General features: G+C 56.1%; 10 protein-coding genes across 10 annotated transcripts; 4 read left to right on the top strand and 6 right to left on the bottom strand.

Annotated features, from left to right (window-relative positions):
• Positions 1-110: 110 nt before the first annotated feature.
• VTJ04DRAFT_7168 (uncharacterized protein) lies at positions 111-920 on the bottom strand (the record flags this gene model as incomplete). Its single annotated transcript, XM_069365465.1, has 1 exon — positions 111-920. The coding sequence occupies one exon, from the start codon at positions 918-920 to the stop codon at positions 111-113; it is 810 nt and encodes a 269-aa protein (XP_069216497.1).
• A 3,081-nt stretch (positions 921-4,001) lies between these two features.
• Positions 4,002-4,259, top strand: VTJ04DRAFT_7167 (uncharacterized protein; the record flags this gene model as incomplete). The annotated part of the gene is made up of 2 exons (XM_069365464.1): positions 4,002-4,074; positions 4,132-4,259. 2 exons carry the CDS (start codon positions 4,002-4,004, stop codon positions 4,257-4,259), a joined length of 201 nt encoding a protein of 66 aa, XP_069216496.1.
• An 828-nt stretch (positions 4,260-5,087) lies between these two features.
• Positions 5,088-6,655, top strand: VTJ04DRAFT_7166 (uncharacterized protein; the record flags this gene model as incomplete). Its single annotated transcript, XM_069365463.1, has 3 exons — positions 5,088-5,278; positions 5,509-5,733; positions 5,785-6,655. The coding sequence occupies 3 exons, from the start codon at positions 5,088-5,090 to the stop codon at positions 6,653-6,655; spliced, it is 1,287 nt and encodes a 428-aa protein (XP_069216495.1).
• A 554-nt stretch (positions 6,656-7,209) lies between these two features.
• On the bottom strand, positions 7,210-8,864 carry VTJ04DRAFT_7165 (uncharacterized protein; the record flags this gene model as incomplete). Its single annotated transcript, XM_069365462.1, has 2 exons — positions 7,210-8,736; positions 8,820-8,864. 2 exons carry the CDS (start codon positions 8,862-8,864, stop codon positions 7,210-7,212), a joined length of 1,572 nt encoding a protein of 523 aa, XP_069216494.1.
• An 842-nt stretch (positions 8,865-9,706) lies between these two features.
• VTJ04DRAFT_7164 (uncharacterized protein) lies at positions 9,707-10,570 on the bottom strand (the record flags this gene model as incomplete). Its single annotated transcript, XM_069365461.1, has 1 exon — positions 9,707-10,570. The coding sequence occupies one exon, from the start codon at positions 10,568-10,570 to the stop codon at positions 9,707-9,709; it is 864 nt and encodes a 287-aa protein (XP_069216493.1).
• Positions 10,571-11,458: 888 nt separating this feature from the next.
• On the bottom strand, positions 11,459-13,936 carry VTJ04DRAFT_7163 (uncharacterized protein; the record flags this gene model as incomplete). Its single annotated transcript, XM_069365460.1, has 1 exon — positions 11,459-13,936. One exon carries the CDS (start codon positions 13,934-13,936, stop codon positions 11,459-11,461), a length of 2,478 nt encoding a protein of 825 aa, XP_069216492.1.
• Positions 13,937-14,507: 571 nt separating this feature from the next.
• On the top strand, positions 14,508-16,034 carry VTJ04DRAFT_7162 (uncharacterized protein; the record flags this gene model as incomplete). The annotated part of the gene is made up of 3 exons (XM_069365459.1): positions 14,508-14,983; positions 15,035-15,112; positions 15,179-16,034. 3 exons carry the CDS (start codon positions 14,508-14,510, stop codon positions 16,032-16,034), a joined length of 1,410 nt encoding a protein of 469 aa, XP_069216491.1.
• A 967-nt stretch (positions 16,035-17,001) lies between these two features.
• Positions 17,002-18,189, bottom strand: VTJ04DRAFT_7161 (uncharacterized protein; the record flags this gene model as incomplete). Its single annotated transcript, XM_069365458.1, has 1 exon — positions 17,002-18,189. One exon carries the CDS (start codon positions 18,187-18,189, stop codon positions 17,002-17,004), a length of 1,188 nt encoding a protein of 395 aa, XP_069216490.1.
• Positions 18,190-18,228: 39 nt separating this feature from the next.
• Positions 18,229-20,013, bottom strand: VTJ04DRAFT_7160 (uncharacterized protein; the record flags this gene model as incomplete). Its single annotated transcript, XM_069365457.1, has 1 exon — positions 18,229-20,013. The coding sequence occupies one exon, from the start codon at positions 20,011-20,013 to the stop codon at positions 18,229-18,231; it is 1,785 nt and encodes a 594-aa protein (XP_069216489.1).
• A 2,496-nt stretch (positions 20,014-22,509) lies between these two features.
• Positions 22,510-24,978, top strand: VTJ04DRAFT_7159 (uncharacterized protein; the record flags this gene model as incomplete). Its single annotated transcript, XM_069365455.1, has 1 exon — positions 22,510-24,978. The coding sequence occupies one exon, from the start codon at positions 22,510-22,512 to the stop codon at positions 24,976-24,978; it is 2,469 nt and encodes an 822-aa protein (XP_069216488.1).
• Positions 24,979-25,651: the final 673 nt, after the last annotated feature.

Here is a 25,651-nt window from a genome sequence, read left to right as displayed (position 1 = left end):
CCATAACCTCCTTAACCTGTCCATTACCTACCGCCCATCCATCCACCCACTGTACTGGTCCTGTATTCCCCAATCCCAAACCAACGCCATCCATCTATCCCCGTCCCCTCTCACTTCTTCTGCGCATCCACCCAATCCCTCCACTTCTTAAACTCCGCATACCCCAATTTCGCCTTCTTCCCCTGATACCTGACCACATCAAGCTTGACCTCCCTCCACCGATCCCTCGGCCCATCCCACCCGGCCTTGCGCATCAAGCTGACCAGCGTCTCCTCCTTGGTCCACCCCTGCTCCGTCGCCACGTCCGGCAGATACGTCGCGCCGTACCTCCTCCCGCCCTCGCGGAACGCGATGCGCAGGCCGTGCTTGCCCAGCTCCCAATCAAACGCGTCCGCGGCCTCCTCGAAATCCGTCAGCAGCGTCACCGCCACCTCGAGCGAGGGCAGCTCGCTGCGCGCGATGGGCCGGAACCGCGTGTCCTGCAGCGCCGAGATGAGCGCGTACTCGGGCAGGCCCTGGGCGAGGTCTTGCGCCTCGAAGGTGCCGATGCAGCCGCGCAGCGGGTAGCGCGAGGCGGGCTTGTTCCAGGTCACGAAGAGCGGGTATTCCCCGTCAATGACTTCGTCTTCTTGGGCGGAGGCGGCGGCGGCGTCCTCGGACTCGGACTCGGAGGTGACGGGCGTGGTGGTGCCCAGGGAGAGGGTGCTGGCGGAGGCGGAGGAGACGGTGCTGCTCCCTGAAGACGAGGACTGTTCCTCATCGGTGACGCGTTGGAGGGCCGGGAGGCGTTTGGGTTCGGAGGTCTGCTGCTGGTATTTGACCCACCACTTTTGTACCTCGGACAGGGTCAAGGGCCGGCGGTTGTCGTAGTTGGCGGCTAGAGCCTCGAAGCAGACAAGGCAGTGTGCGGTGCTGGCCATGGTGGTGGTTGTTCGGAAGGAGCGTGGGGTGACTTGGTCTGGTCGCTTGGCTGTGACGTTGAAGATGGGTTGACGGAAGTTTGGTTGATGTTGGGATCTTTTTCTTTGGCTTGACGGAACGAAGCAAGCGACCGACTCAAGCCAACCCGTTGGTGAGACGTCCAACTTGTCGAGTTGGCTGGAGGGAGAGGGGAGAAGGAGGGACTGGAAGAAGGCGCAGAAGGTTGGAGAAGAGGACAGCAGAGCGGGGAGATGCAGTCATCAGCCCGTCATGTGCGGGGCTGGTCATCAAGTCCCGTCACTGGACCTGCATCTTGACCCGGCGGGCTGCGGGGTTCAGCCGGCGGGACAAGGCGGGGCCGGTGAAAGCCCCGCTTGTCAGCTGAAAGGCACCAAGCCCGGGCCCACTTCTCTCGGGTCATCCGCCCGTGCGGTCCGAGTTGAGCTCAGGGACAGGAAGTCTCTCCCAACTCTGTGTGAAAATCTCAGGCTGGCAGTTTGTCGTAGCCTTGGTCAATGATTTTACTCACCTCCAGTCCCTTCGACCACAGACCTTCACAAAAGTTGTGAGGTTTTGTCCCGGTTCTACTTTTGAAACAACCTCTTGACTTGAGACAGTTCCCCTAATTAATCACTGGATGAATTGTAGTCTGCCCCGTGAACTCTAATTATTGGCACTCCGTAGACTGTTGGGAACTGGCAATTTGGAAAGAGAAAAGCAATTTCTGAGAACGCGTCAGCTGCCAGACCAAAGAGAGACAAAGGACCGAGTAAACAATATAAGCTTGGGCCCGAGGGAACAGAATTGGGTGGTTGTATATGAGAGGACGGAAGATAGAGGCATGAATAGGTCTGGCCTTTAATGAAGTGGTTCACGAAAGATTCAAAGGATTTGTCACAGAAATACTCAGAGCAAACCAAATAACGGACTAAGTCTGTAGGACCCCTATAGATAGGGTCGGGAAGGCAAAGGGTTGATCTGTTCCTATGGCATAATTTGGCCGAGAGTAACACAAGGACTTCGTCATGATTGGTATCAACTGAGTCCACTCAAAGTCTCAAGTCAATTGTCTTTTAATAAAGTTAGCCTATTGTACAACAAAGTCTAAATTAATATATTATCAGCTTACTACCCTAGATGCTTTGGATACTACCTAGTTTCTCCGCGCTAAACAACCAACTTGCTCTTGTGACTACTGAAGAGATTGATAAGGATATTCTCTTCAGGAGAGTGATAGTAAGAAATGTTGTTACCGTTAAGTATAAAGTTGTGAGTTCTCTCCATCCCTTCTCTCTAAATTCTGGCAACAACTCCAACACCTTACTCTCGACGCAAAATCATCCTTTGAATTCTCCCGCTGCGACTCAGGGCTCGTACCATTATCTCAATTCCAACAACAACCATGAAGCTCTCTCTGGTCCTCGTCGTTGCCGCTAGCCTTATCTCCGGTTCCAGCGCGGGCTGCCTCTACGACTGCAGACAGAGGTGCGGAAACTGCAGTATCCGTACCTTCGAGTGTTTCAGTCGTTGCTTGGCGAATCTTTGTCCCGAGTAAGTTTTCAGTGTCTTGCAATTCTTAGCGCAATCAGGCGACTGACAGAGATTCCTTTCTCCAACAGGATGGATAACTCGAGGTGCTATTAGTTAAACCCAGCTAGGGGATCCTCTCTGCTGAGCTTTCGGAAAGTGACAGTATTTTTCTGGGGATGGAGCATGGTGGTGACTCAAGATTAGCTTCACTCTGGTTGTCATTTTCCTCTTTACGATGTACTTCGTTCGCGATCTTAGTTACGATTAGGGCTGTAAACCCAATGGGACTCAGACATGAGGTCGAGAACATCATACTCGGATTGATGTTCAAACACCAAATGTCCAGTATTAACGATGGAATGAACCCGCCTTGTAAGGGTGTAAATATTCTGGGAACATTTCATTTTTCTCACCTCCGTAAATTTCGCGGGAATCATCAAGTGTTACATGTCTTTCCCTTTTCTGGCGACTCGCTTCCCCAACTTTTACTTGCCTAGCGCCAGCCCTGTGAACAGTGCCTGGGTCCCAGGCCGGGAGTTCCTCGTTTCGTTTCCGCCACCGTTCCATCGGCTCCAATGAGTTCTAGATCGGAGATGCGATTTTGATTGGAATCAGGCCCAAAATCATTTATTTTTCTTACACTTTCTCACAATGATGGCCGAATTCAAGATGAGATGATAGATGAACACACAAGCTCTGCACAACACTTCAATGCGGGATGAGATGATTACAGGATGCTTGGCTGCTCAATCCTCACACTCCCAAAATCCCCCTTTTCAAAATCCCATCACAACCGTCCATGGCAAATCCCCGTTTCATGACACGCAAAAACAAGGTTTCCTTCCTTGCAACATGAAGGCCCGGCCCCAAATCTCTGACACTCTCTGATCCGGAATGGCACTTCCCGATGGCCTGTAAACTCTCGGCACGCCGTTTTGGCCATGCAACCTCCGCCCTGCCGGTTTCACACCCCTGTCCCACAAAGCTTTCTGCTTCTTGGCTCTGCTCGCAGAACAATCCAGACCACCACTCCCACTGTTTGACAGTTCCAGCGTCGCATCTTTTAGGCGCTGACAGTGGCCGCGCGTCGACCCTCAGCGTCTCAGGTGGATACCAGTGGGGGATGGAGGCTCGCGATCTGGACTCTTGTGCAGCAATCCTCGAGAATCCCAAGTGTAAGAGTGTGATGGAAACGGAAGTCGACCAACAGGCATCATCTTGGTTGGTTCGTTCAACGGAAGGCCTGGCTTTGGAAACGCTGTGGTCCTGAACCGCCAGGAGATGCATCAGCCTCGGGGATCAACTTCCTAGATGCTCCTGAAACATGGAGGCTGTCAACCAGCTGGCGAGCCAGTCATGAAGTAAACAGAGCGAGGTACAAATACATCTCCCAGCGATCTCTCTCTCGTTCCGTCTTTCTCATTTTCCCCTTAGCTCAGACCTTCTTTTGCCCTGTACTTTTGCTTCACGTCTCGTCGCCGGCCGACCTTCGCTTCTCTCACTCGCTCTTTCGATTGTTCTCTGGGAGTCTTACACCCTAATCCGCCAAAATGAAGCTCACCATTGCCACTCTCTTCGCACTCGTCGCTGCTGCCGTTGCTTACCCGACGGACCATGGGAATGGTGAGTTGACTATGGCTAACCTTGGTGGTTTTAACCCAGCTGACACATCCCTCCCAGCCCATGTCAAGCGCCAGAACATTGTGACGATGGATGTCGCCGCTCCGGCCATGTCGGACGGCAGCGGTCCTATTCCCTTCGACGCCGTCAAGGTTGCCGATCTCCAGCGCCGGGGACGGCTGGTCTAAATGACCCTACCACCCCGAGTCGACCACGACAATGATGTTCCACATCTCTGGAAACCATCCTAGAACAAATCCCGGCGACCACCACGACGGAAGCCCAACGGCGGTGGGATTGGGACAAAACGATAATTTGGGCAGGGGGATCGCGGCGTCATTTTCTGTCATTTTGGACTTTCAAACGGACTTGGGTTTTTGGCTTTCTAAAGAACAATATATTCTTTCATCGACGGGATTACCGTCGCTTTTTTGGGCAAACACCAACAACTCGTACCATTGCTGAATGCTTTATGTGATTGATAATGATGAATGTGCATTATCTGACTTGATCTCCAACCCTGACTCTGACTTGAGCACAAGAGGGACATTGCCCCGCCTGTCGCAGAGCAAACCAAACCCAGCAGCAGCAGCATCAACGCCTTGGGCAGTTCAGCCCAACGCTCCACTTCCCAAACCGGCAAAGACAAACTGATGCCCAGAAAAACATCGAGGCTGAGCCTTGCGAGCCTGGTTGGGGCTGAGAGAGGGGCTGAACACCAAGAACACAGCACATTTGAAGCCGTTGCGGCCCGTTTGTGAAACCATTTTCTTTTCTCTTTCCTTTTGTCCCTATTCCGGACCGCACGGCGATATATTCCGTCTCGGAGGTCCCGTCATCGTCGGGCCCAAACCAGATCCCCGGGTCTCGACAACCACCCGACCTCATCAGTCCCGACCAGGCGCAAGACCCAAAGTGCATGATGCACCACACCGCATCAACCGACCTGAGCAGCAGATCCCCTCCGCCACATCTCCCCGCCTGCAAAAAACAAAACTTGATTGCTGTCGGAAACAATGGGTCTGGACTTTGACCAGGTCTTGTACGCCCGCGCCGGCTGGCGCAAGAGGCTTTTGATTCCGCTCTGGACCTTCCAGATCGCCGTGTTGCTATGTCTCATGGGGTTGTTTGCCTATCGTTTGGCGGAGACGTTTGATCATTATTCTGAGGAGAAGAGGAGGGGGAGACCGCCCACCGTGGAGCTCGTGTAGGTGTTTGGTCGATTTCATGTGTTTGGTGTTGTTTGGGGCTGTTTAGCCTGAATGGGTTGTTGGTGAGTTGCTGAGACTCAACGGGGTTGTTGAGTCTCGACGGAATCTTGACTTGAGTCTCGGCAACCCACCAACACAGCTGTCGACTCAGCACCATATCAACCACCTTTCAGTCTTACCCATCACAATCAGCATGAAATGTGCTAACCACCGTCCATACACACAGCTGGGAAGCCTCCAACGTGGCTTGTAACCTGGTGGCCCTCGTTCTCAACATGATTGAGGTTGCCCGCCTGGCCACGGAGCGGCTCACACCCTTCCTAATGGTCTGCAGCCATGTTATCAAGTTAACGCTTGGCCTTGCGGTCCTGGCCCTCGACTGCGCCGCTTACATCCAAGGCATTGACGGAGATTATCCCACCATTGGCCTGTCTCTGGACGTAGGCTTGCTGTAAGTCCCCACCCACTCCCAGTTCTCAACATCTCCTAACCCCCTCCCCAGCGCCGCCGTCCTCATCGGCTTCGGCTACTCCATCTACGTCTACCGCAAGAACCTCAAATTCGAAGAGTACCAACTCGCCTCCGCCCGCGCGCACGGCGGCGTCGAGCTGGGCCACCGCGCATCCACCGCCTCGACCAAACCCATCATCACCGCCTCCACCACCACCCGCCTCTCCTACTCCGACTACTACGACCCCGGGCCCGAATACACGGTCCCTTACCCGCCATACAACGTCTACCGCGACAACTACCGCTCGTACGAGTCCCAAACCAAGCGTTTGTCCACACCACACATCATCCCGCCGACCTCACCTCCGCAGCAGCAGCAGCAGCAACCATCATCCACCACGTTGATCACCCCCTCCCTAACCTCCTCCATGCCCCCTCCACCTACCACTGTTGTCATCCCCCCGTCCCCTTCCGAAAAACTCGCCCCCTCACCCATCATCAACCCCACCAACCCCAACCCCGACGACCCCGAAGCTATCTCCCCCGCCGACCTGCGCAAGCAAATCGACCGGGCCCTCGACGCCGAATTCTGGGGCGGCGGCGACTCTTCCGAACCCCCGTCCACCACCAACAACCCAACAACCACCACCACCGACGCCACTCAACCCCAAGGAGAGCATGGACCCGGACTCGACAGATCCAAAAGCGTCGTCCTCGGCGGCGGGAACGTGGCCATGCGCACCAACGTGATTCCCAACCCGGCGACGCCGCCGCCGGAGGTGGTTGCTGCTGCTTCTAGCGTCCCGGGGAAGGGTGTCGTGGAAGTGGTGGACCAGGTGACGCGGAAGGCGAGTTGGAAGACGGAGATTGTTGATGGGGAGGAGGAGTTGTTGGGTGGTGATGATGCGCGGAAGAAGCCTTGAGGTGGTACCGACCTGAAGGATGATGGGAGAAGGAAGAGGGATTACGGGAGGCAAGGAGGTTGGTGGAGGAAGTTGATGGAGAGGAAGGTAAGCCGGCCAGTTGGTGGTTTGGATTGAGATTGGGTTTTGGATTGGATACCTTGCCAGTGTGGAGTGTGGCGTTGAGGATACTGTTGCTTGAGAATGATGGGTATCTACTTGGTAATGAGAAACGTTATGATTGCTCCATCGTTGAACCGCTCCAGAGAAGTCATGAGATGGCCAATTCATGAATATATTTCAGTCCGGTCCAGAAGTTTTGATTGTCAAGAGATCTAGTTCTCTGTATATCCCTTTAAGATTACCTATCCAGCATCCGTGTTGAACATCTATCCCTGATTATCCAAACCCTTGACAACGCCCTCTCCTGAGCAATGTTTCCCGTCAGTGTTGAACATCAGCCGTGTTGAACAATGCCTCCAAAACCGTGGTGAACCGTTTCCAACCAATGCCCACCGAGTCTAACGCAGGCGCCTCATCCGAAACTCCTTAACGTCCCTACCCACTCTAACTCTCTAAGCCACCACTTGCTTCCCCACCTCCACCACCGCCTTCACCAACCCCTCCACTGTCCCCTTCAACGTCTGGCAATTAACCACCACGCGGAAAAAGCTGCCCTTCTCCCCCGGCGCGTAATCCACCATATACCCCCTATCAATCAACCCGCGAACAACCTGCTTCGTGCGGTTGGTATTCACCTCAACATCCTCCGCCAGCCTGCCGCCGGGGGTGTAGTAGAAGCACACCTGCAAGCAAGGCGGCGGGTTGGACGACACGAGAGTCAGGTCTGGGTGTTCAGCGACCAGCGACGCCAGGTACGCGGCCGTGTCGAACGCCCCGTCAATCTGCCGCTCGAAGCCCGCCGCGCCGTAGTACACCCACGCCAGCGCGAGCTTGAGGCTGTCGGCGCGGCGGCCGCACTGGAGGGTCAGGTCCGCGAGGTCCCAGACCTCGGGGATTTCAGAGCTTTCCAAGCCGTCGCTGTTCAGGGACGGCGAGCTCTCGGCGGCGGCGGCGTCTGGTGTTCCGTGGAAGAGATACCCCGCAGGGAGGGTGTTGGCGCGATGGAAGACGGCGGTGTCCGGGCCGAGGAGAAACGAGCAAGTGACCGGCACGTTCATCATCTTGTGCGGATTGACGGTGAGCGAGTTTGCGAGGTGCGCGCCGGCAAGTTTGTGGCGATGGTGGCGGGAGAAGATGGCCGGCCCGCCCCAGCTGGCGTCGACGTGCAGCCAGAGGTTGTACTCGCGGCACACGGCGGCGATCTCCTCGATCGGGTCGTACGAGCCGAGGACGGTCGTGCCCGCCGTCGCGTTGACGTACAGAGGCGTGCGGCCCTCGGCGCGTGCGCGTTCGACGAGCGTCCGGAGCGCGGCGGGATCCATCCGCCCCTGGGCGTCCACCGGCACAGTCCAGACAGCGGAGGAACCCATGCCGCAGATCGTGGCAGCCTTCTCGACCGAGTAGTGGCCGTGTGCGCTGGTGAAGAGGACGAAGGGGCTCGGGGCAGCGGCGTTGCCGCCCGTTTTGCAGGCTGGGAACAAATAGTTCCGAGCGATGACGAGGGAGGTCAGGTTGGAGCCGGAGCCTCCGGGGCAGGTGAAGCCGCCGGCGCGGGGGCCATTGAAGCCAAAAAGTCTCGCGAGGGAACGCGCCGTTTCCTTCTCAACGACGGTCAATACAGGTGAGACTTGGTAGACATGAGAGTTTGTGTTCAGCGTCGACAGGACGAGATCGCTCGCCAACCCGGCTGGCGTGTTGGAGCTGTACAGCTTATCCAAAAATCCCTGATCCCATGTGTTGACGCTGTACCTGAGGACCTTGGCGATGATCTCGAGAAGACCTTCCCTACCAAGACCCTCGCCCTCGGGAAGGTTGAATGCCAGCCGTTGCGTCAAGTCCTCAGGGGAGAGGGAGTCCACGAGCGCGTTTTTGACAGCACCATTGGCACCAGGAAGCAATGTCCCTGCGGCACGAGATGGAACAGCATTGTCAGCCTCCCGGATGAATGGGATAATCAGCTGTTTGACGGCCGTTATTAACTGCGCAAGGGGATGAGTCAGTTACAAGGCTGGCCTGTCGGTTATAGTACCAAGATCACAAATCAGAGCTGGGTCGGCCTCACATCATCGGCCTGATCGGCCCTGTTGAGCTGTTTTGTGCCCGTCATGCTTTCGAAATGGTGTAATTGATGTCAATGAGTGAAATTGGCGGCTCCCAGCTGTCCGCAAGTCAGGATGCGGGGTGTGAGATGGCGCAATGGATGAGGAAACTGAGAGCACCATGTGAAAAAAGCGGGCCCGGGAGGATGAAACGCCCAGCCGTGAAACTTTGACTCCGGATCGGCCGGCGGCGGGCCGACAGGAAAGGAAAAGCGGGTACCGTGCTGCGAGCTCCGTTCTGGGGCCGGGCCCGCCCCGGAACCCAGCTCCACTGCTGCCAGAAACTTGGAACATTCTTCGAACAATTCTTTCTGGATTAGTGGGACCTCTAGAAGATCAGCCATTGATGTCGTGAAACCAACTTGTGTCCTCTTCTGTCTTGCTCATCAAATCCCATTTATGTCCACACGCCAGTGCTAGGCAGGTATTTGAATCTGAGAAGACAGCATCCACACACACATCTACATTACTCGACATGCGGGAAAGATGTCCATCATCATCGTCACCAGTCAATATTATTACGGTAGATATATAAGGTATGTACTATTAAGATCCCCAGCCAAACGCAGGACACAAACCCGTGCCGTCCACATCCAGCAGACAAGACCGACGCCCGACGTCAACGCCCAAAGCAACCCGTGGTATCTCTCGCTCTCCCAACACAAGACGACCGCCATCCAACCACCCACCAGACCTTGCTCCAGCCGACGCAAACCAACCGCCAACCAGCCCGAGTTTCCCGTTCCCGTCCGACTCAAAAATACCGCCAACCCAACCCAACCCAGCCATCCCATCCCTCACTCATTCACAACCATCCCACTGCAAACTCTTCCTCCCCGCGAACCCGTCCCTACCAACACCTCAACCGCCTCCAGAAACTTCCTCCCGAGGCCTTCAACCCCTTCTTCTCATCCCCACCACCACCCCCATCTGCCGGCCCAACCTGACTCTGAACCTGCTCCTTCTTCTTCCCCTTACCTTTCCCACTCCCCTGCTCACCACCAGCTATCCTCTCCCCCCTCTGATCTCCCAACTCCACCTCCCTCCTCGCCTCCATAACCCTCCTCACAATCAGCGCAAACGTCTCCTCAATATTCACCTCCATCCTCGCGCTGGTCTCCATGAACCCGCACCCGCGCTTGCGCGCCCACTCCAACCCCATCGCGGCCGGCACCTGCCGCGACTCCTGCAAATCCACCTTATTCCCCGCGACCACCTTGACGGGGGGCACGACCCGGTTCCCATTCCCCCCCGCGCTCATCGAAGACGAATAATACCCCGACGCCAAATCCAACGGCAACCCCGCCCGCCTCGCGCGCGCCAAATTCTCCTCGCGCGCCTCCCGCTCCATATCAATCAGCTCGTTAAAATACTCGAGCGCGTCCAGGCTGTCTTTGTTCGTAATATCGTACACCATCAGGAACGCGTCCGCCGCGAGGTTCGACGACGCCCACATCCCGCGGTACTCTTCCTGCCCGGCCGTGTCGGTCAGCGTCAACAGGTAGGGGACACCGTCCACGCGCCGCGAGATGCGGAAGTTGTCCTCGATGGTCGGGTCGTACGAGTCCAGGAAGCGGTTGGCCACCAGCCGCATGGTGATGCTGGATTTACCGCACCCGCCGTCGCCGCAGAGGGTGATGGAGATGTGGATCGGGTCGGTAGCCGCCGCGGTGGCGGCGGCGTCGGTAGAGGAGGAGGGAGTGTGGCCTTTCATTGTTTGTTTTGGTTGTTTGTTTCGGTTGTCTTGTGTGTGTCTTGTGTGTTCGGCCGGGGGTGTGTAGGTCCCGTAGGTCAGCTAGGTAGGTAAGGTAGATTGACGATGGCACGAATCGACCGAGCCCGGGCCGGTCGGCGTGTTGAGGCGAGCAAACACGCTGGCGTTGAAAGCGCGCGTGATTCGAGCAAAAAGGAATTGGAATTGCTGTAAGTTTTGTCGACCGCCTGGATCGATTCTCGAGGGAGGCTGGCTGGCGGTTGTCGAACCGAGCGCTTGGGCCGGTGGAGCCCGGGAACTTGTTGCGGCTGGTTGCTGTAGCCGACCTTTTGGCGGCGCGCAAATTGCAAGCGCAAAATGTCAATGCGACGCAACGTTAACGTCGCTTGCCCCGAGGGAAAGGGGGGAAATGGGGCAAAGACAATGCAAAAAAATGCAAGAAAAATCCTCGATGAGAGGATGCAGGAATCGATCGATGTGAGAGAATAAAAAAAAATGTTTTTGAGATCGTCGCGCGCACGGCTGAAATCGCGTGGTTGGCGGACCGAACCAGGAATCTTTGGCTACCGGGACACCATCTGCAAGCGCCTGCAGACCGCCCGCTGCAAGCCAGGGTCGAAGTGACGGCGCCGTGGTGCTACGTAATATTACGCTGTGGGGGTCACCTTACCGTTACGAGCATCGTCACATTCCTTTAAAGTCGGTCATTCCGAAGGCTTGTAGGGGATCAGACGACAAGATCATGAGGTGACCCATCACCATGGATACAACGTTAGTTAGTAGCAATATAGCAGTCAGCCCTAGTGGACGTAAGCCATCCTCAACTTTAACCATCCTCATCGGCAATGCCATCGCCTGCTATGGGTATCATACCATCCCTACTGCCATTCAAGCAGTTACTTCCTCCTTCTTCTTGTCCTTCTTTTTCTTCCGCTTCTTCTCCCCCTTGTCTTCGCCGTTGGCCGGTGCGTCGTTGATGCTCTCGGCCTTGGAAGCCTTCTTCCCCTTCTCCTCCTGGCCGTTAGTCATGGCCATGGAAGCATCCTTAGCCTTCTGCTTGTCCTTCTTCTTCTCTTGACCATTTGTATCTCCATCTGCCTTGCCCTTGAGAGCCGGCTTCCCCACGTTCTTGGCTGGTTGATCCTTCTGATCCTTCTTGCCTTTACCCTCCATCTGATCCTTCGCTTCCTTCCCTTTGCCAGGCTTCACCTCCTTCTTTCCATCCACCTTCCCCTTCTTGCCCTTCTCCTCCTCTACCTTCGGCTTCGGCACAGCCGCAACCCTCGCGTCCTCCGGATCCACCTCCTTGGCCCATCTCACCCAATCGTGCCGCCGACTCCTCCACATATCTCCCCTCCACGACCGCCACACGTTCCGGCCGAGCCAGGTGTCGCGGAGCTCTTTCTCGCTCCGCTCCAGTTGCGCCATGATGTTCTCCTTCTGGTGGAAGGGCACGACAGGCGGCGAGCCTCCGTTCTCGTCCTTTTCATTCTCAGACGCCCGCGAGGGAATTTCGATGATGGCGTTAACGATGCCGCTTCCGTGAGGGGAGATGGCAATCTCGACAATGTTGGGGAGGAGTGCGGCGACCAGGAGTTTGTGGAAATGCGGAACCTGCGCGGGGACGCTGAGGGCGCGGGATATGATGGCCGCGGTAGGCGCCGAGGAGGTGGCGAGGTGTAGGAGTTGGTCAGGGGAGAGAGCGTTGAGTGAGGTCTGGATTGCCTTGGAGGGGGGACCGGGGATCTCCAGGAGGGTCGTGACGATCTGGCTGCCGTGACTGATCAACGCCGACTTATTTTTCGCGTCGGGCTGGAAGCCCTCGTCCTTGGACTCCTTGGACTCCTTTTCGTCGAGAAGACAGAGCTTCGGGACGATATGCTTCCAGTTGGTGCCGCAGGCTCCAGTGAGGGTCTGAAGCAAAACCTGGATCTCGGCCCCGAGACCCCGCACATGGCATCGCTCAAAGAACGCCTTGACCACGTTCAGCCGGCCCTTCTGCACTAAAGACTTAATCTCGGGAAGAGTCTTTACAACCGCAGCAGTGAGGTCGGCCTTGCTGAGACGGTTCAGAACCCGGATCGCTGGGTACGAGGCAATATCGTTGCGGAGGAAACTCTGTATGCGCGGGCCGAAGATGTGAGAATGGAGGCCCTTAAAGACCTTGCCAGGACACTTGGTGATCAACGTTTCGAGAAGCCGTGACCCAACAGGATCGTAAGTCATGCTGTTGACGAACTCGGAAGCCGCAGACTTCTCGTCCGCAAACGATCCCGGAGCGTCCGGGACTAGCCTCTCCAGGAGGGTCGGGCCCGAAATGCCAGCCTGTTCGTCTCCTTCATTCTTGGCCGCCTTCTTGGTCTCGGCTGCCTTGTCCAACTCAAGCTCGAGAAGGAGCTGGAGCGTGGGGTTGCCGGTCGGATGTTTGGCGAGCACTCGCAATGCTGTCGAGTCGAGGTGGGCGGTGGAATCCGTAATGATCTTGGAGATGGCCATTGAGAACGACGAGGGCACAGGCCTGGGCTCGGAGCCGAGCACGGAAGCAAGAGACGCACCTTCGACAGTGACGTGTTCCTTGCCCTTGCCTTGGAGCAGTGACTTTGTACCAGCCTGGTTAAGAGGCCGCCCTGATAACACAACCAGAAGAACGCGTAGGGCATGTGAACCGTAGCGGTGGGACAGGAGGAACGACAGGTGCGCCTCGAGCTCGTCCAGTGTCATCAAGAACAAATCCTCCATGGAAGTCTTGAGGCTCTCGACCACTTCGGGGGATTCCTCCTCTTCTTCCTCAGGATCTGCCTCCTCAACCTTGCCGCTCAGCTCCTCCGTAACAACCGGGGCGCTCAACAAAAACAACTTTTCGCAGCAGTGACTCGCAAATCGGTGTGTGATGAGGCTCATGAAATGTCCGGCAAAGGCGGCGAACAGGCGCTTCTTCTGCCGGGCCGTCGACAACAAGATCAGACGCTCCATAAGACGCGAACACGACTGGCTGCTGGCGAGCTTGAGCTCCTTGCCGCGGGCTTCGCGGTAGACGTTGTTGAGGAAGAGGCTGCGGTCTTCGGGGGTAGGGAAGTCGTTGAGCTCTAGCATCTCGTCGGCGTGGCGGAAGTATTCCTGTTCTTTGTCGTCGAGCATGCCAAAGAACTCCTGCTGAAACTGTCCGGCGACAAGGCTGGGATCGCCATCGGTGTCGAGGGTGAAAAGTTCATTGTCGTCGGGATTGTTGTCGTTTTGCTTGGCCTCGGCATCGCGACGTTGGCGTTTCGAGGAGCGTTCCTCCTGTTCGGCAAGTTCGCGACCGCGCTTTCTGGCGCGTTTCTCGTCTCGGACTAATTGGCGTTTTGATTTCCTGTTCTTTGCCATGGTGACGTCGTGGTCGAACCAAATGAAGTGGAAGTGGCAGTAGGAAGTGGGAAGAAGCAATTGGAGTTGAGATGGGAAGGAAAAAAAGTTTATCTTATCGGAACAGGCACAATTCTTGGCGCCCATCGGTCTGGGCGCTGCGGAATCCAGCCGGGCCCCCGAGGCTGTGGCTCACGCAACCGCCCGGGCGGAGGCCAAGTGGGTCCTATTCCACCCGGATCCAGTGGGTTCAACCCGGAGCCGAGTCAATTGTGGCCGGTGCGGCTGGACAACTCGGGATCGGGCCCCGAGTACCAGGTCTGGCTGACTTGATTGTCAATCTCACCAACAGTCGCGGTATCGTTGGAAACCAGATGACGCGGCCGAAGCGATTTGCGCAACCTGGAATCGCGCATTCACGCATTCAGCCCTGCGGCACAGCCACAGGTTGGATTCCTTCAAGGGATAGCCGTTACATTCCATAAGCTCATCACAGATGACCAGGGGTTAAGATCTGAAATCGAGAAGCATATCAACACAATCCTGTCCTGTCCAGAATGGAATCTGAACTTGCTTGACCTCCATCCTCCTCATGGCTAAACCATCACCACAGCCAGCGGCCCCTGAGAAGCGGGAGTTTGTTTCCCGGCTCGGGGCCCTCTTCTCCGACTCTGCCTACACTGACCTGCCATGGAAGCTATTAGTCTTTGATGTCTACCTCTTCCTGAAGCATGCCTGGACAATCCCTTTCATATTCTGGCCCATCACTCCCACAAAATCCGGCGAGCTGGGCGAGCTTCATCCGACCTGGGACAACTTCCACTCCATTGCCATCCAACTCATGTTGGGCATACTCCAGGTTCTAGCTCTGGCTTCCCTGCCATGGTTGATGCTGCTCCCCGTCTGGATGGCTATTGTAGTTCTGGCAGGCTTCTTGGTCATCAACAAAGCACTTTGCAACCTCGTCAATGACGACCAGGTGGAGTATCGCTCCGACCCCAAATACGCTCCTGCGCTCCCAGAACACGCCCACGAACAATGGATCTACATCAACGGTGTCACTGCTGGGTAACGTCACCCCCGTCCCCCCATAAAGCCACGAGCACTAATCATTCCAAGATCCCACTGGATGCAAACCAACGTCAATCGCCTCGCCGCCACCTTCAAGCGTCCCATCCTCGGCATCCACAACAAAACGTAAAGCTCCCCCCTCCCCCCTTCTCCTTTCCAAGCCATCATCACTCATCAACCACCCGCACCCAGATCGGGCCTCCTCCTTGACATCCTCGAATGTCTCATCCAGCGCAACCTCGGCTACGCGACCTGTGACGTCCGCGTCTGCTATCGCATCATCAAATCCAAGCTCCACGACCCGCGCTACTCCAAGGTCATTTTCCTCCTGCACTCCCAGGGCGGAGTGCAGGGTAGTTTGGTTCTGGACTGGCTTTTGCAAGAGCTCCCTCAGGATTTGCTCGCCAAGATGGAGATTTACACCTTTGGCAACGCCTCCAGTCATTTCAACAACCCACTCCGCTTTACGAGAAATTGCCGCACAACAGTCCCAGCCCAAACAATCCCGCACATTGAACATTACACGCACGCTTACGACTTTGTTGCGCGCTGGGGGGCTCTGCACTTCGCCACCTCCCGAACCCCAACATCGTCTCCAAACCCAGCGGCAATGAGTCCGCGCTTCGCAGGACGTGTCTTCCTCCGCAAAGGCCGGGGTGGGAATGGCCACCTGCTTGTGCAGCACTATCTTGATGGCATGTTCCCTGTGAGAAAGAGGGCTGTGAGGGATGAGAACACTGGGAGGGTGATGGAGGAGTGGGAGGTAACTGATGGCGAGGGAGAGAACCCGTTTATGGAGAGTGAGGTTGCCATTTGTGATGGTGTGAATGGAATTGACAAGGAGGGTGACGATGAATGGAACAAGAAGGAGGGGTTTGCATTTGGTGAAGACGTTGAGGTGTATGGGTTGGAGACGAGAGATTGCTTTGGAAAGGAGGAAGGTCAGGGAAAGATCAAAGTGAAGGAATTGAGTCGGTTGTGGCAGTACAGGAATGGGAGGTGCCCGAGGGAGGTATCCTCTGGTTTGGTGAGGACATCGACCGTGTGAGGGCGGACAGTTGGTTGATGAGAATGACACAGCATTTTCCAGTGGTAATGTACAGGGACAAGTTATCAAGCACACGCAAACAATAAGAGAAATTTAGCCTCATAACGGTAAATCTCCTAACAATTGACCTTGGGAATTGGAATCTTATATCGACACATCATAGACCCATAGCCAGTCTTCACATTAATGACTACATCAAACACACCTGAATGCAGTCACTTCACACACAGGCTGGGCATGCAACAACGCAATTCTGATGAGCACATGGATAATCATTTTTCCACTGCGGTACATTTTGTATCTCACGCTCGGCCTCAAGAGTCTAGGCTTTTCATCACAGTGACCATTTTCAAGAGACTTTAACACATCACAGCTCACATGAGACATTCTATGAGCAGGAATCTCACATCACATCAAAGGAACAATACACATATACAACATCACACCTCACGCTCTTAATGTCCATGTCAGGGAGGACCAGGTAGGTTACTACAAGCAACTTACCTTCAAAGAGATCTGACGCTACAAGATCTCTTACACTCACTACCGGCATTCCACATCAGTCACATCTTTTCACATAGCAGCTTAAGCAATTTTTCAAAATAAAGCAATATTACTACATTATAGTACAAAAGCAACGCTATTTACATACATTTCTTTCTCTCACTCACACATACCTTTTCTCTTTCTTAACTTCCCTTTTTCTTTCATTTCCTCTCTTTTTCTTTTATTTCATTCATTCATTTCTCCTTTCTTCTCACCCCCCCCCTCTCTCTCCCTCTCTCCTTTTTTTATTTATTTTTTAACCTTCTACTCTCTCCGTTCACTGCCGAACCGACCCACTACTCTGCAACCTTTGAACCTCCAGAGCTAGACACTCAGCAAGAAGGCGATCCTCTTCTTCTTGCCCGGGGTCCTTTTTCCTCTCAGGACTCTTGGGCTTCTCAGGTGCTTTTGGCTGCTCCTGTTACTGCTGCTGCTTCCGTTGCTGCTGTTTCTGCTGCCCCGCAGCCCCAGGAAGTCTCTTCTGCCCGATTGTGGGCCGGCCAGTCTTATCCTCGCCAGCGCCAGTCGCCTTCTTCTTTTGCCGAGCAGCCTCCTTTTCAGCCGCTGCCTTCTTTTCGGACATCCACTTCTTTTTTACAGGAGGACAGGGAGAAGCAGCGCGTGCCACCGGCTTCGACCTCATATAATTGACCGGATTTGCCAGGATTTGCGACATCTGCCAGGGGGGAGGGGCGTTGGGGGTGACGATGTCGAGCTCGCCCGAGAATTGGACGTCAGCGTACTTGTACCACTGCTCGTCTTCCTCTTCGCCTTCTTCAAGGATGCACTCGGCGAAGAAGTCATCGTCGTTGAGGTCGTCCTCCCCGAAGAGGCTGTCTTTGTCATCGGCCTCTTTTGGCTCCTCCTGGTCGTTGAGCTGGTCGGATGAGGAGGTCTTGGCCTTTTTGGCAGGCGGTTCTGAAGAAGCGGTCTCCTCGGCGACGGCGGAGGAATTGCTACTGCGCTTCCGGGAGTTTTGGCTGCTGGTCTCTTGGGTTGTCTGGGCCTGAGACTCCTGAGGTGGCTCAGCTTGGGCTTCTGGAGGCTGTTCGTCGGCATCCAACTCATACACCCCATCTTCCTTGTTCAACATTGCCTCGAGCTCATTCCCCAGCTCGGCCTGAGCCTCCTGAGGCTGCTCCTCCGCATCCAAGTCACCAACCCCATCTGCATCTCCCCACATCTCCTCCAACTCCTGCTCCAACGCCTCTTCATCTACAATCTCATCCTCACCCTCAACCTCCTGAGCCTCCTGCTTCTTGCTCGTCTCCTTCCTCTTCCTCTCTCCCTTCTTCTTCTTCCCCTCCGACCGCTGCGCAGTCTTCGTCTGCCGCGGTGCCGGCTCTTGCTGCTGCTGCTGCTGGTGCTCCTGTTGCTCCTGCAGTTGCTCCTGTTGGGCCCCCTCCAACTGCTCCTGCTGCTCCCTCTTCTTCCTATTCGCCTCCTCCCAAGCCTGCTTAATCTTTTCCTGCTGCTCGCGCTCGGCCTCCTGCTTCTTCCGGGCCTCCTCCCTTTTATCCGCCGCCACCGCCGCCTCAAGCTCCTCTTGCAGCTTTTTCTGGATCGCCCGATTCTCGCCGCTGTACGCGAGGATTGTCTCCAAGCCCATGTTGCGCTTCACGTTCTTCTCCATCTCGATCAGGGACCTCTAATCCCCGACGCGACGACTGGGGTCGAACTTTTTGAGCTCCCGCTCGCGCGGGCCGGGCTCTCGCGGCGGCGGAGGGGGAGGGGGAGGAGGAGGAGGCGGGGGTACGGCCTTTGCTGGAGGAGCAGCTGGCTTGTTGTTGGGCCTAGCCGGCTGGGGCGGAGGAGTCAGCGGACGCGCCCCGGGGACGGGGAGGAAGAGGCCCCCGAGCGGTTGGACTTGTGGCTCTGGGGCGGGGGCCGGCTGCTGGGCAGGCTCCTGGGGAGCTTGCTGTCCCTGTTGTTGTTGCTGCTGTTGCCCCGCCTGCTCGCCCTGCCCGACGAAAGCCACAAGCTGCTCCAAGTCTGGAAACTCGTCCGAGAAATCCTCCGCGCTCATGTCCAATGACGGCAGGGAACTCTCCGCGTTGGAACTGGACGAGGCGGAGGATGGGCCAAAAGAGGAGGAGGAAGAGGAGGAAAAGGAGGCGGACAGAACAGCAGAAACCTCCTCAGGGGCAGCTGCCGGAGCAGAATCAACCGTCACCACAGGCCCGGGGAAAAGCGCGCCGACGTCAATGTTCGGGACAGCAGACATGTCAGTCTGGAAGTCATTGGCGCTCAGCCCCAGCCCCTGCGCCAGCTCCGCATCATCGGTCGGAACGCCTGGGAGATTCATGAACCCGTCATCCATTGACGGGAAGTCATCATTGTTATTGAAGTTGTCAATAGCTGCTGCAGGCTCGTCGGCGGCAGCAGGGACAACGGGGACGGCGGCAGGCGTAACGGCAGCAGGGGCAGCAGAGGCAGCATCAGCGGCGACGGTGGCAGCGGGCACAGCAACAGGTGTTGCGGCAGGAGGGGTCGCAGGAGGGACAGCCGCAGACGCCGCCGCAGAGGGACGAGCAGTTACCGGGGCAGCCATGGAGGTGGAGGAGGAGGTGGCAGTGGCGACAGCAATGGCAGCAGACGCGCCAGCCCCGGCAGCAGCTTGGAGATCCCTCAGGGCTGCTCGAGAGATCGCAACGTACGCCGTGTCGGGGTACTTGCGGAGGACGATTGCGGCTGGGGCGGCGCCAGCACCCCCGGCGGACGGCAAGACTACACCAACATCACGATTTATCCAGGTAGTCGTCGTGGTCGACACCGAGTTTTCACGGCGGCGCTTCGACCCGACGAGAATGCAATCATACCTGGACGGCACAGCAGCAGCAACACCAACAGTTCTACTCTCACCACTAATACTACCACTCCCACTACCACTCCTCCCCTCCCCCTCAGCAGCCCGCCTCTCCGCCTCCTCCCGTGCCCACGCCCCCGAGCCGATGCTGATGCTCTCCACATCCGGCAGCTCCGTTCCATCAGGGAACTCGACATACGCCCTCCGCATCTCCGCCAACAGCGCCTCGCGCGTGTTGGGGTCCTCGCCGCACGCCACGGGGCTGGCGTTCTTGTACACCACCTCCATGGTGATGCGCAGGTACTTACCGCGGACCGCAAAGTTCATGTTGGACCAGCGGACCGCCGACTCGAACCTGGCGACGATGGAGCGGTTTGGGCGGCGCGCGGCCGCCTTGAGCCCGCTGATCTGCTGCCGGGGCTCCGGCAAAGTTGAGGGGACGGTCTGCCCCGTGGTGGTGGTGACGGCGGCGGTGGCAACGGCGTGGGCGGCCGGGGCGGGCTGGGCAGGCTGGCCCGCAGCGAGGGCAGGATTTCCAATGATGAGGCCCTCTGGCAGAGGGCGAGAGGGCTGCCAATTGTGTGAGAGGGCGGCGGAGGGGCGGGCGGCGTTCATGTTGTAAGACATTTTTTTCTATAGAAAAGAAACAAGAATTGATTGATAGGATCAATCAATGGAATCAATCAGGAAATGGCTGTATCACAAAGTGGGTTTGTGATAAGTGAGTCAGTCCTGAGAGAGAGAAAAGAGGGAACGGTCAGAAACGCAGACTCGGGGGGGGGAGGGCGACCTTTATATATTTCTCGAAATTGAACTCCACTTTCGTCCGAGGTGTCTCGGGAAATTCAATTGAGTCACCAAGTGACTCAAGGTAACTCGAAAGGGTAATGAGTCTTCTTTCTCGTACGTTAATTCTTCAGATGAAGCTCGTTCGAGATCCACAGTGACTCAACAGAAAGCAAAGGAAGCTCTAAGCATCTCCAAGTGACAAGTTCAATCCAAAAGAGGAAGAGAATTTGGTACCAGGACTCAGGATGATCAGTGTTGGGAGTCATTTCAGTGAATTAATGTCTTCGAGGAAAGTCGAGGAAGATCGAACTGACAGAGAGGTGGAGAAAGAGTGAGCAGCCTTCCCAATTGACTCAATGGATGTATCTGAAGTTGAGACCAATTGACGGAAGAATGGTTGTTGCTGTTGCAAACGCATTTCAATTGATACAGTCAAGAAGATTTTAAACTTCAATGTTTGCTATTTTGGCTGTAGAAGAAGGACAATGCTGTTCAGGACATGAGTTCTTGCAGTTCTTCGACAGATGTCTCCAAGTAGCATCCTGGAATCTTCAGAACTATAGTTCATCACCACACTCCCAAACCATCTGCAAGATCAATTGATGGAGAAAAGGCATATAAATTGGCAGCGTCGATCTCAAATATGATACAGATGCGTCAAGACACGAGTCACACGTTAAATTGGTATCATTCTTGATGAGGTTATCGTTTCCAGCCCACGGGAGATGTGTGAGGTTGACATTGGGTTCAAGAAAAGCGGTCGATATTATTATGTAAGCAATGTAAACAATGGTCCCAGCAACCAGCAGACAACGGAGGGCTCGAGGGTGTGTGTTTCAGGGTTAGGGTTATGCGGCGCCCAACCCTGGACCATACTCTAACCCTGCAGCTCCCAACTCAGACCCAACTTCAAAGGACTGCATAAGAAACTCACAACAGAAAAGAACATAGAAAAAAAATAAAAATAAAATGAAAGTAAAAAATCAAAGAGAAAGGGAATCGAGAGGAAAGCAAGATGGCACTTGTTGGCCTGTTCTGGACACCTGGGCTTTGCAATGATGGATGGAGGTTTCGAGATCTCGGCACACTCCGTCGCTTGATGCACCAGTGGCGTGATGGATTCGCGACAAGACCTGCCCAAAGGATTCGTATCGAATTCAGCCCAACCCGCGCATCGAGGGCTGGGCTGACAATTCCTATAGACGAGGCTCAAAACCCCCCACCCTGAAACTCGGTTGCTTGGGTCTGGTCGGGCCCAGACATGAGAGCGAGGCGCGGGTTACACTTGGTTCTCCTATCACCTGGCGACTGGGTATCAGCAACTGTCGACAGGCAGCCCAGAGTGGTGTTAGAGAGCCGGGCTGTGCCCCCGGACATAACGAGACCTGTCACCTCTCAGTCGGCCCGGTGGTGGCTAACATTGAATGAAAAAGCACCTCCGTGGGATTTGGCGGTCAGTCAGTTGTACTGGAATATGGACTGCGAAAATCCGTAAAGCTCAACTCAAGCCTGGTGGAAATGGGAAAAGAGGCAAAAAGGGGATTCAGAACAGGCTATGCACGCGCGGCCGATGCTCGTCCATGGCGCGGCGCTATGGGAGATCGGCACCAAAGGCATGGACCGGCCGGCATGCAGGTGGCAACTGCCGTCGGAAGGTGCCTGGCTAGAGGCCCCGCCGAAACAGGAACGGGCGGCCATCAGACCACCTGTCAGGCCGAGTCTCCTTCCCGCGGAAGGACCCGCCGAAAGCCGGTTCTGGGCTGGATGTGATTGGCTGCCTTGGCCCGTGTCGGATGCGGACGGAGCGGGGTCCGATGGCCGTCAGTGGCCGGAATGACGGCATCAACGGCCCATGGGCGTCCATCGGCCACCCCCGTTCATCCGTTTTCTGACTTTCGCAGGCTGCAAACACCTTTTGTTCGTGCCTTGAATGCACATGCTTTTGCCTTCGCCAATGACGCTGATTTGACGTCAAGAAACTGGCGGAATCTCAGAGTTGCAGGGACACGCATGCGAGTCGAGCCACAGTCATGTTCACATTGACCTCAGTCGACTTTTGCCGATTCCACACGAAACTGCATTGCATCGCCATGCACACGCCATGCATCAGGTCGCTCATGGAGGTCTCCGTCCGACTTTCGTCCTCCGGGTTTGTCCTCGGGTCTGTCCCTGGGTGATGGGCTGCCCACTCTGTCCATAGCTATAAATCAATTGTGATCCATTGTCCTCTCCCTTCTTCCTTGTCCATACCCAACCCAAACAAACCACCAAGTCCAAGTCCATTGGCATTGGTATTGGCATAGGAAACAACAACAATCCACAAGCACATCCACCATGGGTGGCTCACCAGACTCACACAACGACATCAAGAGTATCAGCCCTTTTGGGCCTGCTCGGTCCACCGTCAAGGGCGAACCCCTTTCCGAGGACGAGATCAAGAAGTACAATGACTTCTTCAAGGCTTCATTGTACCTCAGTCTCGGCATGATCTACCTTCGCCAGAACCCTCTCCTCCGCGAGCCCCTCAAAAAATCAGACCTCAAGGCCCGTCTCCTGGGCCACTTCGGCTCTGCCCCCGGCCAGATCTTCACCTACATGCACTTCAACCGTCTCATCAAGAAGTACGACCTCGACTCCATCTTCATCTCGGGTCCAGGCCATGGCGCCCCTGCCGTGCTCTCCCAGGCCTACCTCGAGGGTACTTACTCCGAGGTCTATCCCGATTGCTCGGAAGACGAGGAGGGCTTGCAACGCTTCTTCAAGCAGTTCTCCTTCCCCGGCGGCATCGGTTCCCACGCCACTCCAGAAACCCCGGGCAGCATCCACGAGGGTGGTGAACTTGGCTACGCCATTTCCCACGCCTTCGGCGCCGTCTTCGACAACCCCAACCTGATCGCCCTGACCATGGTTGGTGATGGTGAGGCTGAGACGGGTCCGCTGGCCACTGCTTGGCACAGCACCAAGTTCCTCAACCCTATCACGGACGGTGCCGTCCTCCCTGTCCTCCACCTGAACGGCTACAAGATCAACAACCCCACCATTCTGTCCCGCATTTCCCACGACGAGCTCGAGCAGCTGTTCCGCGGTTATGGCTACACCCCTTACTTCGTCGAGGGCGACGACCTCGACACCATGCACCAGGCCATGGCCGCCACCCTCGAGCACTGCGTCCTCGAAATCCGCCGCTTCCAGCAGGAGGCACGCGAGTCGGGCAAGGCATTCCGCCCGCGCTGGCCCGTTATCATTCTACGCACGCCCAAGGGCTGGACCGGCCCTCGCAAGATCGGCGACAAGCTCCTCGAGGGCTACTGGCGCTCCCACCAGGTGCCCATCACCGACGTCCACGACAACGAGGAGCACTTGGCCCTGTTGGAGGACTGGATGCGCTCTTACGAGCCTGACCGCCTCTTCCCGAACGGCCGGTTTGTCCCAGAACTCCGCGCCGCCTTGTGTCCCACCGGCAACCGCCGTATGAGCGCGAACCCCGCGGCCAACGGTGGTCTGCTGCGCAAACCCCTGCGCCTGCCCGACTTCCGCGAGTATGCTCTCGCCGTTGACCGGCCGGGCGCCACCTGGGCCCCTGGCATGTCGAACTTGGGCAAGTTCCTCCGCGACGTCGTGGCCAAGAACCCGACAAATTTCCGCCTGTTTGGCCCCGACGAGACCGAGTCGAACAAGCTGGCCACTGTCTACGAGGCCGGCAAGAAGGTGTGGTTGGGCGAGTACTTCGAGGAGGACTCCAACGGCGGCAACCTCTCCCCGGAGGGGCGCGTCATGGAGATGCTGTCGGAGCATACCTGCGAGGGCTGGCTTGAAGGCTACCTCCTGACGGGCCGCCACGGCCTGCTCAACAGCTACGAGCCGTTCATCCACGTCATCGACTCCATGGTGAACCAGCACTGCAAGTGGCTCGAGAAGTGTCTCGAGGTCGAATGGCGCAGCAAGATCTCCTCTCTCAACATCCTCCTGACGGCCGTGGTCTGGCGCCAGGACCACAACGGCTTCACCCACCAGGACCCGGGCTTCCTCGACGTCGTCGCCAACAAGAGCCCTGAGGTCGTCCGCATCTACCTGCCCCCCGACGGCAACTGCCTCCTCTCCTGCATGGACCACTGCCTGCGCTCTTCCGGCTACGTCAACGTCGTCGTGGCCGACAAGCAGGAGCACCTGCAGTTCCTGCCCATGGAAGAGGCCGTCATCCACTGCACTAAGGGCATCGGCATCTGGCCACACTTCAGCACGGACTTGGGCGCCGATCCGGACGTGGTGATGGCGTCGTGCGGCGACATTTCGACGCAGGAATCCCTGGCCGCCATCGACCTGCTGCTGACACACTTCCCCGAGCTCAAGATCCGCTGCGTCAACGTGGTCGACCTGTTCAAGCTCATCTCGCACGAGCACCACCCCCACGGCCTGACGGACCACGAGTGGACCGCCCTCTTCACCGACAACACGCCCATCATTTTCAACTTCCACAGCTACCCCTGGCTTGTCCACCGCCTGACGTACAAGCGCCCGGGAGCCAGCAAGAACCTGCACGTCCGCGGCTACCGCGAGAAGGGTAACATTGACACGCCGCTGGAGCTGGCCATCCGCAACGGCACGGACCGCTTCAGCCTCGCCATGGAGGCCATCGATCGCATGATGCCCAAGCTGGGCAACAGGGGCGCCGCGGCCCGGGAGGCGCTGAGGAACGCCCAGATTAGAGCCAAGACGGAGGCGTTTGAGGAGGGTATTGATCCAGCGTTCTTGAAGAATTGGGCGTGGACGAGGGGGAAGGAAGGGGCACAGGTTTTGAACTGAGGAAAGGGGGGTGAATCATCAAGATCGTGGTGATGGTGGCGGTGGTGGACATAAGAAAGAGAGAAAATGGAGAAAAAGAGTGCGATGCCATCATGCCTGGCGTTGGGGATGAGGACGAGTTTTCTTTTCTTTTAGAGGGATTGGGTTGGTTGGTTTTGATCGCGTGTATTTGTATTTGTTTTTAAAGATGATTGTTATGATTAATAATGTTAATAAAAGGTTTCGACTTAGTTCTCGTCTTGTATGCATCTCATCTCCTTTCTTTGAAGTATAATCATCCATTGAAAACGACTGATGATGATGATGGGTTAAACTGTGTCTAGTTTTGTTTGGGCTGTCGTGCCCAACAGAGACAAGACAGAAAGGAATCATCAATCTAGCTGAATAGACACATACACCTCAGGGAACTCTCATCAAAGCCGGAAACCCAAAACCACTTGACGGCACGAGAAACTTTCAACACACATCACAACAACAACCACAGGAATGATTCAGATACCTCATGTACCTAGGGAGGTAGGCAGGCAGGTAGGTAGGCAGGCAGGCAGGCAGGCACATAGACAAAGCAAATACACTATTGTAACTTGTCCTAAGACACAAAAGAGGCTGCTAAAACAACTAACATAAAGACAAAGTGGTATCAACAACAACAAAACAAAACAACAGAGTCAAA

The sequence above is a fragment of the Mycothermus thermophilus genome (genome assembly GCF_041956435.1).
Source record: "Mycothermus thermophilus strain CBS 625.91 unplaced genomic scaffold VTJ04scaffold_5, whole genome shotgun sequence".
Lineage (NCBI taxonomy): Eukaryota > Fungi > Ascomycota > Sordariomycetes > Sordariales > Chaetomiaceae > Mycothermus > Mycothermus thermophilus.
The sequence above is the reverse complement of the archived record's forward strand: the minus strand, read 5'-3'. Positions and strand labels throughout refer to the sequence as shown.